Source organism: Hyla sarda, chromosome 1 (assembly GCF_029499605.1).
Source record: "Hyla sarda isolate aHylSar1 chromosome 1, aHylSar1.hap1, whole genome shotgun sequence".
Taxonomy (NCBI): Eukaryota; Metazoa; Chordata; class Amphibia; order Anura; family Hylidae; genus Hyla; species Hyla sarda.
The window spans coordinates 523,909,391-523,930,141 of NC_079189.1; the positions used below are offsets into that span (position 1 = coordinate 523,909,391).

Consider the following 20,751-nt stretch of genomic DNA (forward strand, 5'->3'; position numbering starts at 1 on the left):
CCGTACGGTGAACGGCGTGAACGAAAAAAAATAAAAAAAGTCCAAAATTCCTACTTTTTTAATAAATTTTATTTTAAAAAAAATTATAAAAAATGTATTAAAAGTTTTTTATATGCAAATGTGGTATCAAAAAAAAGTACAGATCATGGCGCAAAAAATGAGCCCCCATACCGACACTTATACGGAAAAATAAAAAAGTTAGAGGTCATCAAAATAAAGGGATTATAAACGTACTAATTTGGTTAAAAAGTTTGTGATTTTTTTTATTTAAGCGCAACAATAATATAAAAGTATATAATAATGGGTATCATTTTAATCGTATTGACCCTCAGAATAAAGAACACATGTAATTTTTACCATAAATTGTACGGCGTGAAAACAAAACCTTCCAAAATTAGCAAAATTGCGTTTTTTGTTTTAATTTCCCCACAAAAATTGTGTTTTTTGGTTGCGCCATACATTTTATGATATGAGTGATGTCATTACAAAGGACAACTGGTCGCGCAAAAAACAAGCGCTCATACTAGTCTGTGGATGAAAATATAAAAGAGTTATGAATTTTAGAAGGCGAGGAGGAAAAAATTAAAACGTAAAAATTAAATTGTCTGAGTCCTTAAGGCCAAAATGGGCTGAGTCCTTAAGGGGTTAAAGTGAACGTATCATCTAGATTTTTATTTTTACCGTTTAGAGGCAGATAATGAAATATAATTTTTTTTCTAACCTGTTTTTATTTTCTGATTGTACATTTTTCATTTCATTTTTAGTACATTATTTATACATCCATCCTGCCTGAGCTGTTTTTACTTTTATTTACTTTTCTGTAGGTATTAGCCTATGATGCCAAGTCATATCACTGTATAAAATACTTCTTTTAGCTTTTTGTGCTGCATTGTCCCCTTTTTTAATGCTGTTTGTTTGCCCTGGAAGTCCTGAAGTCAGTGGATTTCCAAATTACTGTTGTCTTAGGCATTTCCTGGATTCTCATGTGGCCAGAGATAATCTGTCATAACTCACATGATCACAGGGGCTAGGATTCTTCTTGTCTGACCTGTCAAGCCTGATGGCATGTGTGTCATATTTGCCACCAGGACAGTGCTGAGTGTCCCCACACACACGCTCTCAGCACAGCGGTCCACAGCTGTTGGGGTGTTACAATGGTGATGAATCCATAGTGTAATATTTAGGGTTCTGCACATTGAACATAATAGCCAGAAAATCATCCTATATGAGAAAGTCTCACTTATATTTCCTAAGAAAACATAATAAAATAAATTGTTTGTTTCTAGCTAATTCGGTTATACACTTGAATATGTTGTTGGGTAGCAACCTAGAAGCTTGCCGTGTCAGGCTGACCTCTAAAGGTTTTTGCAAACCCCTATTAGTTCCTTGTTCCCTGCTGGTAATTATCATGTTCTATTATGTGCATCGCTTCTTCATAATAGCTGCAGAAAAAGGCATTGAAATCCTGCAACGTTCTTCACAAAGGACTAGAAGATATTGTTTCTTAAGACATGGATGTTCAATTTAAGGATAAACCTTTACTTGCTAATAGATTTTTAATACAGACATAACTACAGGTATAAAGCAGATAAATACCACCAGCATCTGAATAAAAGGCAAACTCTCTATTTAATTCTTTTACAATAATTCTTCCTTATGATTTCTTTTTTTGGGGGGTATGAAACTACTTCTTCCATGGAAACCACCAGAGGGGGGCACATGTAAATAGTTATCCCAGCCTTATAAATGCATGACGTGATGTCCACGTAGATTAGATAGATTAAATAGATTAGATATGGTCTGTCAGAGTATTCAGCCATGTAATATGAAATATAGAGACATTTATTGAAGAAGATACAATTAATAGTGTGCTTAGGACAATGACACCTCAGTTCCTTTCAAAGTAGGCACCTTGGGACCTCACACAGTTCTCCAAGTATCTTTTCCACTCTTTCATTGACAAAGCTGCCAATCACAAGTTGCCCAGAACATTGGGGTAGTACTCTTTATTAATTGTTTGTCCTGTAGGAGTGTACTCGTGTACAGTTGACATGGTCTTGATCTTTCTGCGACTTTGCTGTGTCTTTATTAAAGTGAAGGAAAATTTGCCCACTGACAAAGAAATGATCAGTCTATAAATGGAATGATCGGTTTATTTGAACTGTGAGAGACAGAATAACAACAACAAAAATCCCAAAAAACTAATTTTGCTCGGTGAAATAAGTATTTGATTCCCTATCAATCAGCAACATTTCTGGCTTCATATATACAGGTATTGAGCTGAGATTAGGAGCACTCTCTTAAAGCGAGTGCAACTAATCTCAGCTTGTTACCTGTGTAAAACACACCTGTCCGCAGAAGCAATCAATTTGTTGTTTAACTCTCCACCATGGCCAAGACCAAAGAGCTGTCCAAGGATACCAAGGACAAGATTGTAGACCTACACAAGGCTGGAATGAACTGGATGACCATCGGCAAGCAGATTGGTGAGAAGTTTGTGTGATTATTTACATTCGGAAGACACACAAATTAATTGTCAATCTCCCTTGGTCGGGGGCTCCATGAAAGATTTCACCTCGTGAAGTTTCAATGATTATGAGAACGGTGGGGAATCAGCCCAGAACAACACGAGAGGATCTTGTCAATGATCTCAAAGCAGCTGGGACCATAGTCACCAAGAAAACAATTGGTAACACAGTATTCCGAGAAGGACTGATAACCTGCAGCGCCCGCAAGGTCCCCCTGCTCAAGAAATCACATTTACGTGAGGTTTGCCAATGAACATCTGAATCCTTCAGATGTTTTGAAATGTGTTTTTCTGGAATTTTTTTAATGTTGTTATTTTGTCAAATCAAAATATTTTTTCCTACACTGTAGGCGTGAAAAAGAGGCCAACTTCCATTGGTACAACTGGGCCTCCTTTTCCAGATCATAATGTAGACCTACAATTTATCTTCGGTAATGACTTTGCGGAGATAAGTAATTTTTAATTCCATGGACACATAGTCAGTACTGTAAAGAGGCCATTGTCCACACATGTCCATTCTAGTCCAATCTCCTTAGTTGTCAGGTTACATCTTCAGAAATTGTCCTACATGTATTCCATATAAGGAATTTATCAAGGTTTGCATGAAAGTATTTTGTGGTAAAAAAAAATTGTGCGCTTTGACCAACAGTATTGGTATGAAAGGAACTCGATTTAAGTGTAGTGAGTTTCAAGACAGATTTAGTACATGTGACTTTTTAAAACGTCCATCCATAGCTTCCCGTTGCACATGGATACAGAAGCAACTACTAAAGAAATGGCTCCGTATGTATACCCATGTACAAGGCCCAAACAGGGGATGCTATGGAGGCAGCAGTACATTACAAGACAGCGTCCTCCTTTATTGCTGCCCCAGTTGTTTACATGGACCCTTGGACTGCAGCACTATTTCCCCTTTAGAAAATGGCATAACTTTTTTTCTCTGACAGCTGAGAGACATTTACTAGAAACTGGGCAGCTCCACTAAATCTATGGCTATAAACACGAGTCTAAAAGAATCACATACATACTCCGAAAGGGTAGACTATAAAGAGAGAGGGATTTTATGTAGCCTAATATTAGCAGCCCACCCAGCTATGAGAAAGCTTCATCTACACATAAGTTTCATTTGTTTAGTTAACTTACACGGGACAGGTGTTCGTGAGAGAGACCATATTAAAACTGACACCTGGTAACTTGGACTCATCTGCCCGTACATATTAAAAGGCTTAAAAATAATATACAAAGATGTGAGATGTGCCGTGGAGACAGAAGAGCTTAATATTTTGACTATTTTAAATCCTGAGGGAAGTACCATGTAAAAAACCAAGGTAACAGTGACTGTTTAGACACTATTTGGATGTCTTATTATACACCATCCTATACTAAAAGTACAGTGACAGAAAAGGTATTGCATATTGTTCCCTGTGAAGAGGTGGCATATGCATGCATTTTAAACAAGGACCCAACTCTGCATCAGCATAAATAGATATAACAACAAAATAATGATATAACAACAAAATAGTGAGTGCAGCTCTGGAAGTGACAGAACGATAAGATACGTTGTAACTGCAGAATAGTAAGTGCAGCTCTGGAAGTGACAAAAGGATAAGATATGTTGTAACTGCAGAATAGGGAGTGCAGCTTTCAAGGTGACTGGAGGATAAGACATAAAGTAAAAGCAGAATAGCGTGTGACGCTCTGAAGGGAACTGGAGGATAATACATGATGTAACAGCAAAATAGTAAGTGCAGCTCTGTAGGTGACAGGAGGATAAGATATGATGTAACAGCAGGATAATGAGTGCAGCTCTGGAGGATAAGAAAATATGTTCCATCAGAATAGCGGCTGCAGCTCTGGAGGTGACAAAAGGATAAGATATGGTGTAACTGCAGAATAGGGAGCACAGCTTTGGAGGTGACTGGAGGATAAGACATGGTTTAATAGCAGTAAATAGGCACACCTTACTTTTTCTCTCTGTGTTCTTCCTATAGTGTAGTAAGGCTTAAAGGGATACTCCGGGGGAAAACTTTTTTTTTTAATCAACTGGTGCCAGAACGTTAAACAGATTTGTAAATTACTTCTATTAAAAAATCTTAATCATTCCAGTACTTATTAGCTGCTGAATACTACAGAGCAAATTATTTTCTTTTTGGAACAGTGCTCTCTGCTGACATCATGACCACAGTGCTCTCTGCTGACATCTCTGTCCATTTTAGGAACTGTCCATGCTATGGGGATTTTCTCTTGCTCTCGACAGTTCCTAAAATGGACAGAGATGTCAGCAGAGAGCACTCTTGTCATGATGTCAGCAAAGAGCCCTGTGTTCCAAATAGAAAATAATTTGCTCGGTAGTATTCTGCAGCTAATAAGTACTGGAAGGATTAAGATTTTTTAATAAAGGTAATTTACAATATGTTTAACTTTCTGGCACCAGTTGATTAAAAAAAAAAAGTTTTCCACCGGAGTACCCCTTTAACCCCTTAAGGACCAGGCCAATTTTCACTGTAGGACCAGAGCGTTTTTTGCACATCTGACCACTTTCAATAACTCTGGGATGCTTTTACCTTTCATTCTGATTCCAAGATTGTTTTTTCGTGACATATTCTACTTCATTTTTGTGGTAAAATTTTGTCGATACTTGTATAATTTCTTGGTGAAAAATTTGATGAAAAATAGAAAATTTAGCATTTTTCTAAATTTGAAGCTCTCTGCTTGTAAGGAAAATAGACATTCCAAATAAATTATATTTTGATTCACAAATACAATATGTCTACTTAATGTTTGCATCATAAAGTTGACATGTTTTTACTTTTGGAAGACATCCGAGGGATTCAAAGTTCAGCAGCAATTTTCCAATTTTTCACAAAATTTTCTAAATCGTAATTTTTCATGGACCAGTTCAGGTTTGAAGTGAATTTGAAGGGCCTTCATATTAGAAATACCCCACAAATGACCCCATTGTAAAAACTGCACCCCTCAAAGTATTCAAAATGACATTCAGTAAGTGTGTTAATCCTTCAGGTGTTTCACAGGAATAACAGCAAAATAAAGGAGAAAATTCAAAATCTTAATTTTTTTTACACTCGCATGTTCTTGTAGACCCAGTTTTTGAATTCTTACAAGAGATAAAAGGATTAAAATCTTCCTAAAATTTGTTACACAATTTCGAGTAAGGAAATACCACATATGTGTATGTCAAGTGTTTGGCGGGCGCTGTAGAGGGCTCAGAAGGGAAGGAGCGACAATGGGATTTTGGAGAGTGAGTTTTTCGGAAATGATTTTTGTGGGGCATGTCACATTTAGGAAGCCCCTATGGTGCCAGAACAGTTAGAACAATTAGGCCAGTTTATCTTGAGTGTAATATGGGCACATTTCTTTGTCTGTATTACGGCTGCAAGTGTGGTAGCCCTTGGGGGGTGTATGGTAGTGGTGGTATGGTATAGGTATAGAAGGGGTTAATGTTAACCCTAGAGTTTGTGATGCCAGGCTGAGGGCTGGTATGCTGAATCAATGTTCCGGCCTTTCGCCGCCCTTCCCAATAACGATAGGTGCATAAAATAACTGAAGGTCCACAAAGAGATTGAACTTGAACTTGAACAACTTTTTACTGAACTGCTTGCAATATCCACGGCACAGTAACAGTCTCATACAAACAATCCTTACGTTGCTTAGTGACTGGCAGTTGTAGCGGACCTTGAGCTAGATATACAATCTCTGAATTTACGGAGAGATTTGCAGATCCGTCCAAATTTAGCCCCTTAAGGACCCGGGCTTTTCCGTTTTTTCATTTTCAATTTTTCCTCCTTAACTTTAAAAAATCATAACTCTTAAAAATTTTCACCTAAAATTCTATATGATGGCTTATTTTTTGCGTCACTAATTCTACTTTGTAATGACATTAGTCATTTTACCCAAAAATCTACGGTGAAACGGGAAAAAAAATCAATGTGCAACAAAATTGATGAAAAAACACTATTTTGTAAGTTTTGGGGGCTTCCGTTTTTACGCAGTACATTTTTCGGAAAAAATTATACCTTATCTTTATTCTGTAGGTATATACGGTTAAAATGATACCCTACTTGTATAGGTTTGATTTTGTATCACTTCAGAAAAAAATCATGAATACATGCAGGAAAATTTATACATTTAAAATGGTCATCTTCTGACCCCTATAACTTTTTTATTTTTCTGTGTTCAGGGCGCCATGAGGGCTAATTTTTTGCGCCGTCATTTGAAGTTTTTAGCAGTACCATTTTTGTTCTGATCAGACTTTTTGATCACTTTTTATTCACTTTTTTGTGGTATAAAAAGTGATCAAAATGCGCTATTTTGGACTTTGGAATTTTTTTGCTCGTACGCCATTGAACGAGTGGTATAAAAAGCAGTATATTCTTATAATTCGGACAATTCTGCATGCGGCGATACCACATATGTTTATTTTTATTATTATTTACACTGTGTTTTTTTTTATTCTTGGAAATGCCATGTGATTCAAACTTTTATTAGGGGAAGGGATAATTGAAAGGGTTAATGATTTTTTTTACACTTTTCTTATGCAATATTATAGCTCCTATAGGGGGCTATAACATTGCATTAACTGATCTTTCACACTGATTGATCTATCTCCAATAAAATGGATCAATCAGTGTTTTCGGCAATTGAATGCTCAAGCCTGGATCTCAGGCTTGAAGCATTCATTCGGCGATCGGACAGCACAGGAGAAGGTAAGAAGACCTCATCCTGTGCTACAGCTGTTCGGGATGCCGCGATTATACCGCGGCGATCCCGAACAGCTCCCTGAGCTAAACGGCAACTTTCACTTTCGTTTTTAGCCGCGCGGCTCAGCTAGGCTAAAGGGTTAATAGCGCGCGGCACAGCGATCAGTGCCGCGCGTTATTATAGGCGGGTCCCGGCTTCACTATGACGCTGGCCCGCTGCGATATGATGCGGGGTCACCGTGTTATATCGCAGGACCGGGACCCAGGACGTACCCATACATCCTGGGTCCTTAAGAGGTTAGGGGAATTATTAGGTCCGGTGATGCTGCAGAGTGTCTGGGAATTGATATACTCTATAATTAGATTGTTCAGCCGTCGCCGCAAGGCTCAGGCCTAACTCACTGTGTTAGGTCCGAACATCTGCCTTTCACCATTACATGGTGTAATGGGATTGCTTACGTCACAGGGCCTCCAAAGGTCCTTAAGCTTAATACCATAGAGTTCACCTAGTCACATGACCCGCAGGTCCTGCAACGCTATGGAAACAAGTAATTAACCATTTATTTATATATGTTATTCTATTTACATTAACCTTTGAATAACTTAGTGATTTATACACTAGAATAGAGGCGACTAGGGGTAGACTGGATGACAGGGATCCCTACGTCCTAGGGACTCTGGCTATGGGGACCCATACATAAATAGGTACCGTATAGAATGCGGTACTGGGACACCACACAAGTCTGTTCCTAACTATGGATCAAATTACCCAAACTGACAGCATCATAGGGATCTATCAATAGAGTCTACCAATGGGATCTATTATAGGGATCTTTGATGCTGCCAATTTGAGCCATTACAACCGCAGTTAGGCCAGACAACAGGACCTTAGGCTGTAATAAGAAATGCCCTCATATTATGCTTGTGTAGTACCAGCATAAATTACCTCAATGCACTAAGCTAACAGGATCTGACTTAACCCCTTCTTAACCCCCAACTCTATAGCACCAAAGTTAGTGACATTGACCCCTCCACTGCCTTAGCCCACCGGGGAAGTTATTAATTAGTAGAAAACATGTTTTCCTGGTTTGTTTAATTCAGGGGTATGTCCGATAGTCTGGGGTGTCTATAAAATATAGTACTTCAATCCATATGCATAATATAAAGTGCCATCGTTATTGTATTAAGACCTCAGGACAATGATGAGGAGAATCGTTAATTATTTGATTGGAAGTAAAATTCCAGCTCTTAACACAATGTCATTTTTATGACCAACATTATGTGCTGACTAATATGTGTTTTGTAGGGGTGAAAGTGTTTTTCTTATACAGAACTTCAAATCCCTTACATAGCCATAGATTGAAATTATAAAGTTCTAGCAGCCAACACTACGGGGGGGGGGGGGGGGGGGGGTTGGGGCTTTACTTCACATTGGTTCTTCATTAAAGAGGAATTCCAGGAGAAAAAAACTTTTTTTATTTTTTTTTAAATCAACTGGCTCTGGACAGTTAAAGGGGTTATCCAGGAAAAAACTTCTTTTTTCTATTTTAACTGGCTCCAGAAAGTTAAACAGATTTGTAAATTACTTCTATTAAAAAATCTTAATCCTTTTAGGACTTATGAGCTTCTGAAGTTAAGGTTGTTCTCTTCTGTCTAAGTCCTCTCTGATGACACGTGTCTCAGGAAACACCCAGTTTAGAAGCAAATCCCCATAGCAAACCTCTTCTGAACTGGGCGTTTCCCGAGACACGTGTCATCAGAGAGCACTTAGACAGAAAAGAACAACCTTAACTTCAGAAACTCATAAGTACAGAAAGGATTAAGATTTTTTAATAGAAGTAATTTACAAATCTGGTTAACTTTCTGGAGCCAGTTGATATATATAAAAAAAAGTGTTTTCCTGGAATACCCCTTTAAACAGATTTGTAAATTACTTTATGATATTACTTTACTATATTAAAAAAATCTTAATCCTTCCAGTAGTTATCAGCTGCTGAAGTTGAGTAGTTATTTTCTTTCTTACAACAGTGCTCTCTGCTGACACCTCTGCTTGCTCTGCCAGGTATAATACCACCACACAATGACCACTACCATTACCACCAAACATTGACCAAATAAATACTGCTATACTTTTACTGAGGAGAACATACTATACAAAGACCACGAAGACCAAAATAAAGTGACCAAAAAGTGGTAGGTAAGAGCTCTGCGCAGGCCATATAAGTGATTATAGTTCATTTATATCCAGTAATTCAAAGTTGATCACCATGACAACTTCTTCCATCCATGACTTGTATCCACAGTCATAAGTTCCAAGAGTATCACCCTTGTCTTGCCCCTAGCCATGGTGCCCCAAATGGAAATAATACCCTTCTTGGTAGATAGGTGCCTCCCAGTAGGCAGATAGGTGCCCATTGGGTAAACAGGTGATTTCCCATGTGAGGTGAAAAGGTACTCCCAGTAGGTAGATCTTAGTCATCCAGATAGGTATGTGCTCCCAGTAGGCAGTTACCCCAAAGTAGATAGGTGTCAACCAGTTACCAACTACCCCCAATATGTACATATTTCCCCCCAGGTAGTTTTTCCCACAGTTGGTAGTTGCTAACACTGTATAGAAGATAAGTGCCCACAGGATGTTGATAATAGAGAGATAGGGGCCCCATAGGAAGTAGGTAGTTTCACCTCCTGGAAGTAAATAGGTCCCCCATGGGGATCCCCAAAGTGTATTCCAAGCAACTGTACATTTATCGTTTTTCTTAATACCGTGGTCAAAGATGAATGTTCATTTCAAAGCACCTCCAATATGAATATGAGAATTAGTTTTTTTTAACTCTGGGTTTATCACCTGTATAGTTGTTCAGGACAAAAAGCTGTTGATACATAACCACGGAATTTAAGAGTCTGTTTTAGAGATGAGCACATTTTTGAAAAATAAAATTTGGTTGATTCGCCACATTTTCTGAAAAAAATTGTGGTGAATCGCTATTAAAAGCAGCTATTTCTGACCTACAAAGAGCCTCAATAGGGATGTGGAACACTTTGCCTTGCCGTAACATGCATAGGGAGTGTGCTGTGTTAGTGAAATAATACTGTTTTTCAGTATGACATGCAGATTAGAGGCGTCGCTATTAGAATCACTGTCGCAGAGTGGAACACTGAAAGAGCCTGGAGATGTCATCAGTATGAGGAGACCATATAGTGGCTGCATGACACAGCGTGGAGGTGGCATCAGTATGAGGAGACCATATAGTGGCTGAATGAGAGCATGGAGTTGGTGGCAGCATAAGGAGACCATATAATGGCGGAATGACACAGCCTGGAGGTGGCAACAGCCTGACGAGACCATAGGGCCTCACAATTGAAAAGATTAAAGATATGTTTTAACATTTAAATTAAATATTTCATATAGATGAACCTAAAAAGTTTTATATAATGTGCCAGCATCATGAGGAGACCACATGGCGGCACAGTGACACAGCCTGGAGGTGGCAGCAGCATGAGGAGACCATAATCTGGCAGTAAGATATAGCCTAGAGTTGGCAGCAGCAAGAGGCAACCATATAGTGGCTAAATGACACAGCCTAGAGTTGGTGGCAGCATGAGAAGACCATATAGTGGCTGAATGACACAGCCTGGAGGTGGCAGAAGCATGAGGAGACCATATAGTGGCGGAATTACACCGCCTGGAGTTGGCGGCAGCATTAGAAGAACATATGGTGGCAGTATGAGACAGCCTGGAGCTGGCATCAGCATGAGGAGAACATATGGTAGCAGAATGGGAAAGCCTGGAGCTGGCATCAGCATGAGGAGAACATATGGTGGCAGTATGAGACAGCTGGGAGCTGGCATCAGCATGAGGAGAACATATGGTGGCAGCATGAGACACCCTAGAGGTGGCATCAGCAAGAGCAAAACATATGGTGGCAGAATGAGACAGCCTGGAGGTGGCATCAGCAGGATCAAGAGTCCTGAAAGTGACTCGGTGACAGAGTGGGGTGGTGGGTGGTAATACCTTTACTCGGTGACGAAGGTGGGTGAAAAAAGGAGAACTTGGCATCAGATGTGTGGCATCAGGTGGGTGGCAGGCTCAGAATAGAAGATGAGGCAGGTAAGCAGTAGAAACCGGTCTCTTTTGTAAAAGTGTTTGTGTGCACAAGTAAGTATTGAGGATATGCATTACGTAAAACGTAACTTTTAATAATATTCTTAGGATAAAATATATTATTTTTATTTAGCAAAAGGAAAGGTGTGCAAAAAACACAATGTGACACCTACACAACCAAGTATTGATGTTATGCAAAGACCTCTAAAAGGTGGAAGGGAACAAAGTATACTCCATTGCAACCGGTGGGGGTAAAAACTTCCCCTTTAAGACCTACTACTTGGCAAGTGTTACTCGCCCTAAAAAGAGCGGCCCCACACAGGAACCTCTCCCTATTTCCACCTACAAACACTGTCATTTCCCAGGGTTTTTAGGTGGAAATAGGGAGAGGTTCCTATGTGAGGCTGCCCTTTTAGAGCGAGTAACACTTGTCAAGAAAGGAATTAATAATACGAGAGTAGGGCCTTACAAGGGATGTTTTTACCCCCACCGGTTACAATGAATCATACGTTGTTCTTTTCCACATTTTGGAGGTCTTTGCATAACATCAATACTTGGTGGTGTAGGTGGCACATGGTGTTTCATGCACACCTTTCCTTTTCTTAGATATAAAAAAAAATTGTGGTCCATATATTTTATCCTAAAAAAAGTTAAGTTTTAGCTAATGCCTATCCTTAATACTTATTTGGTGTCTGATGCAGAGGAATTTCTCTAACTGGGGTGCAGCACCTTAAATATGTTTTGCACTATCCATATTTGTGATGTAATGGTATAGCACCATGGTCAATCTACTCTGATGCATTAGGCATTGGTGGGGGGAATTCATCTTCAGTCTCTCCACATTTTTCAGTCTCTCCACATTTTCCATGGACAGGCGAGTTCTCCTTTGGGTTACTACGGCCCCTGCCGCACTAAACACCCGCTCTGATGACACATTACTAGCCAGGAAGGACAGCTTTTCCAGGGCAAAGTCTGCTAGTTGCTGACACAAATCAAGTTTAGCTGCCCAGAAGTCCAGCGGATCTTCAAAGTGTGTTGTCAGGGTCATGTCAAGGTATGCCACCACCTGCTGGTTCGGGTCCTGCTTCAGGCCTACCTGCTGCTGATGAATTGCTTCACTATGCGGGTGAAGAAAGCTACTCATCAGTGACTGTAGACTTAGGCTGCTGCTGATGGTGCTGGTACTGCTCCTGCCACCTCACCCCTCCCCAGCAGCCATGGCAGTGGAAGGTGAGTGCAGATTTTCCCCCTGAGTCAGACCTGCCATAGGCATAGGCCAACTGACTACGTAGGATGTCTCTGTAGTACGTCTGTTTGTCTTCCCTCTCAGTGGGTGTAAAAAGGCCCCCATTTTGTGAAGAAAACGAGGGTCCAATAAGGTGGAAAGCCAGAAGTCATCCCGCTGCCGAATGGTGACAATTCAACTGTCACTATGCAAGCAAGTGAGCATGCATCGTGCCATTTGTGCAAGTGACTCAGAGGGACTCCCTGCCTCAATCTCCACTGCATACTGCCACGGTGTGTCTGGGTCCTCTGTCTCGTCTTCTTAATAACCCTCCTAATAACCCTCAGGCTGCTCTTGCTCCTCCTATCCTGTCAGATGACTATAAAAGCCACCCATTTCACAAAATTTTAACTGTGCTCCACTGTCCCCCTCCCCCTCCACTTTCAGTTCAGCCCCCACAGGGCTCATGTGGCCTTGAGATGTAGGTGCCACGTCTCCAGTGCCCTAACCAGTCATCGTTTCCAACACGTGTTGTAGGAAATGAAGCAGCGGAATGACGTTGTTCATCCCATAATCCTGGCAACTGACTAAAATGTGGCTTCTTCAAAGGGCCTGAGAATACGGCAGGTGTCAAGTATGAGCTGCCACTGGTTGACATTGATATTACACAGGGGAGTCCCCCTATCCGCTTGGATCATCAAGATATCGGTGATGGCTTTTCTCCGTTCATATAGTCGGTCCAACATATGGATGGGGGAATTCCAACATGTGGAAATGTCGCAAATCAGACTATGTTGGGGGATACCGTTCTGACGCTGCAGCTCAAGGAGTGTGGGCTTTGCGGTGTAAGAGTGGCTGAAGTGCATGCAAAGTTTCCTTCCCATTGTTAGGATGTCTTGCAGATGTTAGGAACACTTCAGGAACCGCTTGACAACCAGATTGAACACGTGTGCCATGTAGGGCGCATGGCTCAGGCTTCTTTGTTGCAGCGCAGACAAGATGTTCTTCCCATTGTTGGTCACCATGGTTCCCATTTCCAGTTTTCGTGGAGTAAGCCATGACTGGACCACCACATCGTAGCCACGGTTCTCCCAGGCCGCTTTATGGTGACGCTGCATATGTTGACGCAGGGCCGTGGTGCCAACATTTGAACCCTGGCCACACTTCACCTTATGCCGACACATCTTGATTGTGGCCAGGTTAACATCCTCCAGATGCTTGATGAAAAACTGCCACACCATCAAGTAGCTGATTTTCCCCTCAACAGTCAGCAGCGATTGACTGCAACTACCGCTGACTCCTGGAACCCCTGTTCCACTACCTCCTGATAAGGTAGGCTCCCGCAAAGCAGGTGGTCTACCCTGGGCACATTTGGCTCCAGACTTCCCACTTCTGTCACCATGCTGCCAACCATGCTACCACCTTGCTGGCTCAGCCGCTGCCTCACGGCAGCCTGCAACCTTCTTCTCCTGATGATGATGATGATGATGAAGCCCCTTCTGCACCCGGCTCCCAAGTGCGATTAGCTTTATCATCATCGGGTTGTGTCTGAACCTACAGCATAAGATACTTCTGTGGGGGAGTGAACAGCATAGGGCAGAGGCAATGGGAGGACAGGGACTGCTCCTGGCCATGCCTACTGAGGGTTGTGTCTGAGGAATCCACTGACTGTTATCTGGGGGTGTCAGATGTCACTTGTGATGAAGTGGATGACCGAGTCAACCAATTGATGATGACAGATAGGTTGCTGGTCGAGACACGTCCGCTAGCTGATACTAAGAGCTCAAGTCTCTTGCTGCGACTTCTGCTGCCACTGGCCCCTAGTCTGCTGTGACCTCTGTCTGTGCCTGATTAATTTAGGCCTCTGCCACTCCTCTGTGCACATCCTGACACTTCTCTGCCTGACATAATTAGGGCAGATATGATGGGAGGACAATACGCTTCACTACGCTTAAAACAGTATTTGTCTACAACACCAGCAGGTTTGTACTTTTGTCTGGCCTTTCACAGTAACTAGGCACTTAAGATTTTAACAGGAACAAAATTTTACACCAGCTATGTATGCACAGGTTATACTTAATAGAGGACAATACGCTCCGCTACGCAACCTGTATTAGGCAGGCACTAGAAGCAGGTGATTATGGCTTTTAGCGCTTTGCTCACCCTAACTGGCTGGCTACTATAAGATTTTCAGTTATTGTACACACCAGTGCTGCAGCACACAGTCGCTGTGTAGTACACAAAATTGCACTATTTCTCTCAATCTCTCTCCCTTCCCAATCAGTGCTTCTAGGCTGGATTTGGGCTTGAGGTGAATCGCTGCTGTAAAAATTATTTTCTGTGCAACACACACTGCTCTCTGTCCCTCTCTCTCTCTCTCTCTCTCTGCAATAAAACGCGGATGTGACTGACTGCAAGATGGCTGCCGATTATATAGGGCTGTGACATCACAGGGGTGGCTGGCTGCTGATAGGCTGATTGCTGCATGTGATTTAGGGTCATCCCTCCTACCCGGCTTGCTGCCTTCACAGAGTTCCTTGCCCCATGTCCTGAAATGTGGAGCCGCCATCTTAGATGCCCTTTAGCCTGGAGCACACTCAATGGAGTTTAATGAAGCAATTCGTGCAAACGAAATGCGACGATATTCGGATTTGTTGCAAAGCGAATTTTTCCTGAAATTCGTAACAAATTCAGATTCATCAGATTAGATTCGCTCATCCCTAGTCTGTTTCCCAAAAATTCAATTATTCTGAAAAAGAAGGGTTTTTTTTGAATAAATTGTTGAATGTAGCCATTTATCAGCAGTTAACTGGAAAATAATAGGGGAATCGGGAACAGATCATTATCTCAAAGTTGCAATGGGTCATAATGAAGAAATAACAGTAGTTATGTAAAAAATATGTATTTAATACACTGTTAAGTGTTCTGAAAAAATAAAATATTCCCATGACAGCAATGTTAGCTGGTAAATTGTGGAATAAACACGAGGCTGATGTTCGCTCTGATTAAAACGATTTCATTTAGCTGGTTCACAGTTTATCATTAAATTGCCATTCTTTCTAGCAGCTAAGCGTGTCTCCAATTTATAAGTGTATCATGCTCATCTTGCTTTATCTCCCTATTTAGAGATTATAAAATAATTATCTGGGTATAGTTAAGCAATTATAATACAAATCATTGTAATATGACCATTGTAAGTAAAATAGATGTGGTTTTGCCTACTGAGACCTTGTATTGCCAATTGTCAAAATTTGGGATCCAGGGAAAGTAAAAAATAATTCTAAGTCACACACAGTTTTCCTATATGAAGAGTTGCTGAAAGACACTACCTCCTATGGTGAATTCAGGCTATATGTAATACTAGATTTCCCCTGTAGTGGCCACTGCTAGGGAAATGTGTGGCAAGCAACAAGATCGCCTGTGAGTACCAGCTGGAATGTTTAGAACAAAACCTTAGTAATTTGGTGTGATGGCTTGTAAGGATAAGTAAAACAATATAGAACTAATCAGATTTGTTCTACATTTTGCAAAAAAAATTATTGGATTTGTAAAAAATTCTGTTTTTTTGCTTTGGGTGAATCGGTGAATACACAGTATGCCTGCCACTTAGTTCACATTTACTAGTCCGGTTGCAAGTCTGAATTCTTACCACTAAAAGGTAAGCAGTACACTATATACTTCCTGCTCAGGAATGTAGTTTTCAGAGTGCCATGTATTACAAGGCAGTGACTCCAGTAATTTTGACTGGAGTCCCTGCTCCTGTACAGTAAGCAGCAATGCATGTTGTAAGCAATGCATGTTACGCTGCTTACTGTCTAGCCCATGGAGGTAAGCAGTAACGCTTTGCATCACCACTTAACTCCTCACACTCGCACCAAATCTGAATCTGCCTTTAAATTATTTTGCTTGACGAATGCAAAATGTGTTCATCTGTCAGAAATGACCATCAACCAATTTTTAGCAGGCAATAGGGTTTATTGGCCAATCAGTTGTGGAAGCACCAGAACTATTCTAACAGATAATACTATCTTATGAGTCTGTTGATAACATGAATGCAACATGCTCATGCTGTTTCCTACCGTTATTGAAGTATTATTCTCATCTAAACAAACTGTGATGACACCAGGAGACCAAGTGTGAATACTATAGTTCTGTAACTGAGGTTATTAATTGATGGAAGAACGAGGTAGTCCAGCAGTACCTTTAAAATGTTGAATCTTTATTCATTTCTTTAAAATCCAGAGTACACTCCAAACACCATCACCATGCCGGCAAGCAACTCACATGGACGCGTTTCGAACGCATGCTCATTCTTGATCACCACAACACCTGTGTGCATCCCACCTCCTAAATACCTGATCCAGGAGGGAGGAGCACATGCTTAGTGAAAAAATGTGTAACGAACATTGTTCTTTAAAATACAACACAAACAGGTATACTTTAAAACTGACTGTTGCATATTCCTAGCTGGGTATCTCCCTTGTAACCTCCCATGTCTCCCGCTGGAGACATGGGAGGTGACAAGGGAGATACCCAGCTAGGAATATGCAACAGTCAGTTTTAACGTATACCTGTTTATGTGGTATTTTAAAGAACAATGTTTGTTACACATTTTTTAACTAAGCATGTGCTCCTCCCTCCTGGATCAGGTATTTAGGAGGTGGGATGCACACAGGTGTTGTGGTGATCAAGAACGAGCATGCGTTCGAAACGCGTCCATGTGAGTTGCTTGCCAGCATGGTGATGGTGTTTGGAGTGTGCTCTGGATTTTAAAGAAATGAATAAAGATTCAACATTTTAAAGGTACTGCTGGACTACCTCGTTCTTCAATTGCTTATACGTATGAAGCCGGGCCAGGCTTGGAGTCCTTGCAGACCGTGGATGAGGTGAGCTGAAAGAACTTTTTGCTTTCATTCATTCATGCTTATTAATTGATGACCTTACAAAAAACACAAATTGACAGACATCTTCTTTAATAGGGAAGTTATGGCCCTCCTTTCAACATCATGACCTTTCATGTTGTGTGTGACATTTCAGTTTACTCATCCATAAACACCGCTACACTATTATTATTATCTGAATACATTTCTTGCTATTATGATGGGATTTTTCATGTACATTGACATTTTAACTTTTCATTATTGAAGCAGATAAGTTAAAGTGTGACCAGTATGAGTAATACAGCAAAACCTCTTCTTAGAAGACCTGAAGGGAACTTCCTATACAAAGACTACAAATACCCCCAATACAGTGACCATATAGTAAGAGCTCTACACAGGCTCTTCATATAAGTGATTACAGTGCAGTTCCATCCAGTGACTCACAAGTGGTGTCTTCTCTAATTGGGGCTTATATTGCTTTTCTTTTGAGAACTGCATTAAAAAACAAGTCTACTGTGGAGAGGTTCTTCTCAATAAAATGGCATCTATGCAAAACGGATGATGGATTGAAAATCTGCCACACAAAATCTACACTGGAGAAGGGGGTGTTCTTCTCAAAGAGGTGGTCTTGTAGTAGATATTTTTCTCAAGATAACCAATTGAACAGAAAAATAGCACACAAAAAAGTGTCATGTTGCCCTGAAATATGCAAAGGCATTCCACATACAAGCATTTCTATTAGAGGAGAATATATCCGTACATACAGAAACTGTAGCCCCTGTACACTGCCACAAGACTCCATGCACAAGGCACTGCTCTGTGCATTATTTCGTATTAAATAATAAGTTTGACCAATGGAAAAACCTACAGGCAGAAATATTATGCATTGGAAATATTATGTTTCCCTTGCAAACAGGTCATTTTCAATAAAATGAACTAGACTCCTTTGTTTTCATTTTTGTATATCTTCTAATATATTCTCTTTTTATATTTCAGGTGTTTTATATCCATATTTTCCACGTTTGGGCCGCTATAATTTCAATTTTTATGAAGCAGAAAAAGCTTGTCATGACCAGGATTCTATAATTGCTTCTTTTGATCAGCTCTATGATGCCTGGAGGTCAGGACTGGATTGGTGCAATGCAGGCTGGCTAAGTGATGGATCAGTACAATACCCAATCACCAATCCTAGAGAACCCTGTGGGGGCAAAAACACTGTTCCTGGAGTTCGAAACTATGGCTATAGGGACAAGGACAAAGGCAGATATGATGTCTTTTGTTTTACATCAAACTTCAAAGGTAATTAAACAGTGTCAGTCCTAAGTGTCTAGCTTTTTACAAGTGCAATATACATTAGAATTTAATGTACACAGAGACTAACCTAGGCTGGAGGTTCACAATTATAACTAAGAGTTCACTTGGTGACAGTTCAAAAAAATTGGGGTATAGATATCTGAGGATTCAGTTATGGTACAAATCATAGAGGGTTTAAGTTGCCAATGAGAATGTTGCATGTCAAAATTAAAGTGTCTACTGATCCACAAACTTCTGACATATTGTAGTAACAAGTCATAATTATTGATCAGGGGATCTCATAATCTGCACCTCTACTGGTCTACAACATCTTTGACACATCGATATTCAACTGTAGCTTCTTAAACTTTTTCTATGGGGCCTTTCCAGACAGACCAAGGTAATGATTGGTCCTCAGTACCAGTAGTGAACGTCCATACTAATATCAACAATGTCCCTGAATTACCTTATTTTTTAAATCAAATACATCTGCAGTCATAAAAAGAAAAGTTCAGAATCCTTTTGGTGAAAACTCTCCCCCCACTCCTCTTCACCTGCAGAAATTGTCAGGTTTGGCCAACATTTATCTGGTCTACTTTATTCCTAGCTTTACACTTCGGTATGAGATAGCATTTAAGACAGCAGCCATTCCCATAATATGCTTTGAAGTCACTTTTGGTGCAAAAACCTTTTATTGCTTTTCCGATTCCCCCACCTGATTGTCTAACATATTCTGGACTTCTTTTTATGTATATTGAGGGAGATTTATCAAAACCTCTCCAGACGAAAAGTTGCTGAGTTGCCAATAGCAACCAATCAGATCCCTTATTTGCAGAGGTCTTGTTAAAAATAAAAGAAGTAATCTGATTGGTTGCTATGGGCAACTCATCAACTTTTCTTCTGGACAGGTTTTGATAAATCTCCCCCGTTGTGCTCGCATCATTGTAGTCAGGCCTCCTCCCCCTTTCTGATCAGCCTCTTGCCTTTCAGATCTTATTCTGCTTTCTTCCCCCATCTGCTTTTCTATAAATCTCATGAATGATGTTTTAGCACAGCATCACATTGGTAGCTAGAGCCAGTACCATCTCTACCTACTGGGGGAAACTATAATAATGTTCGGCCCTATATTCTCCTAAATAAGCTAAGGGACCATAAATACAAAGTCGGGGAGGCTGAAATATCATCTCCTCCATTAGCTTTGGGTGACAGGAGCTGTATAATCATCAGTGACTGTAAAAATAATATGTTTTTTAGCCCCTTGTGGCAAACTTATCTGGAACAGTCTATGCAGTTTCCTCACACAGGAGGTTCTGCTGGTTGAGATGGTGACCCCACTGAGCGCATCTGTTATTTTCAGAGGGGATCACCATGAAATCACATAAGCCAACTGAAGGAAAGGGTTCCAAGAATTTTCAGATATTTGGGCCTTTACACGCACCTGGTCCTCTGCGGATTTGAAGTTATAGAATATACAGTTGTAGATTTAAACTTGTAAAATCTGCAATACAAGAATATGGATGCACTACTGTGGTAGATGTAAACAATACATTGGCTATCCCTCAACACTGATGTTAAAATTGAGACATTCGCCAGTGTATCCTTATATGAAGGACACACCAGAGCCCGCACACCAACGCCAAGGTTTCTCATTTTGGTGCGAGACCTAACGCTAGTCCTACCTGTGCTTGATAAACAGAACAGGGGCCAGTGGGCAATTACGGCAGCATTCGGCTGGCTCACAACTTCCTTCCAGATACCCTCCAGTGTTACTACGCACACATGCAATGGGAGGAGGGAGGCAAGCTGCAAGCCCCACCTGAGTTGGCTATTATGGGTGCCTGGCCTCACAGGTGCTTCCTTAATGCTGCCTGGTAGATATTCAAGGCGCATTAATGTTGGAGTTTACACACCTCCAAATTTAAAATTTAAACAAACAACAAAAACGTGGTTTCAAATGGCTGGAAGTGCTCAACCCCAAATGCGGTTGTGCATTTATACTGGGGGAG

At 40.6% G+C, this 20,751-nt stretch overlaps 1 protein-coding gene across 3 annotated transcripts in view; it reads left to right on the plus strand.

The window, feature by feature from the left end:
* The window catches only part of HAPLN1 (hyaluronan and proteoglycan link protein 1), a 134,080-nt gene that overhangs the window by 104,909 nt on the left and 8,420 nt on the right, over positions 1 to 20,751 (plus strand). For all 3 annotated transcript variants that reach the window (XM_056538799.1, XM_056538818.1, XM_056538809.1), the window contains exon 4: positions 18,449 to 18,751. In XM_056538799.1, coding sequence (XP_056394774.1) covers positions 18,449 to 18,751 — 303 coding nt within the window. The remainder of the gene's footprint in view (positions 1 to 18,448; positions 18,752 to 20,751) is intronic.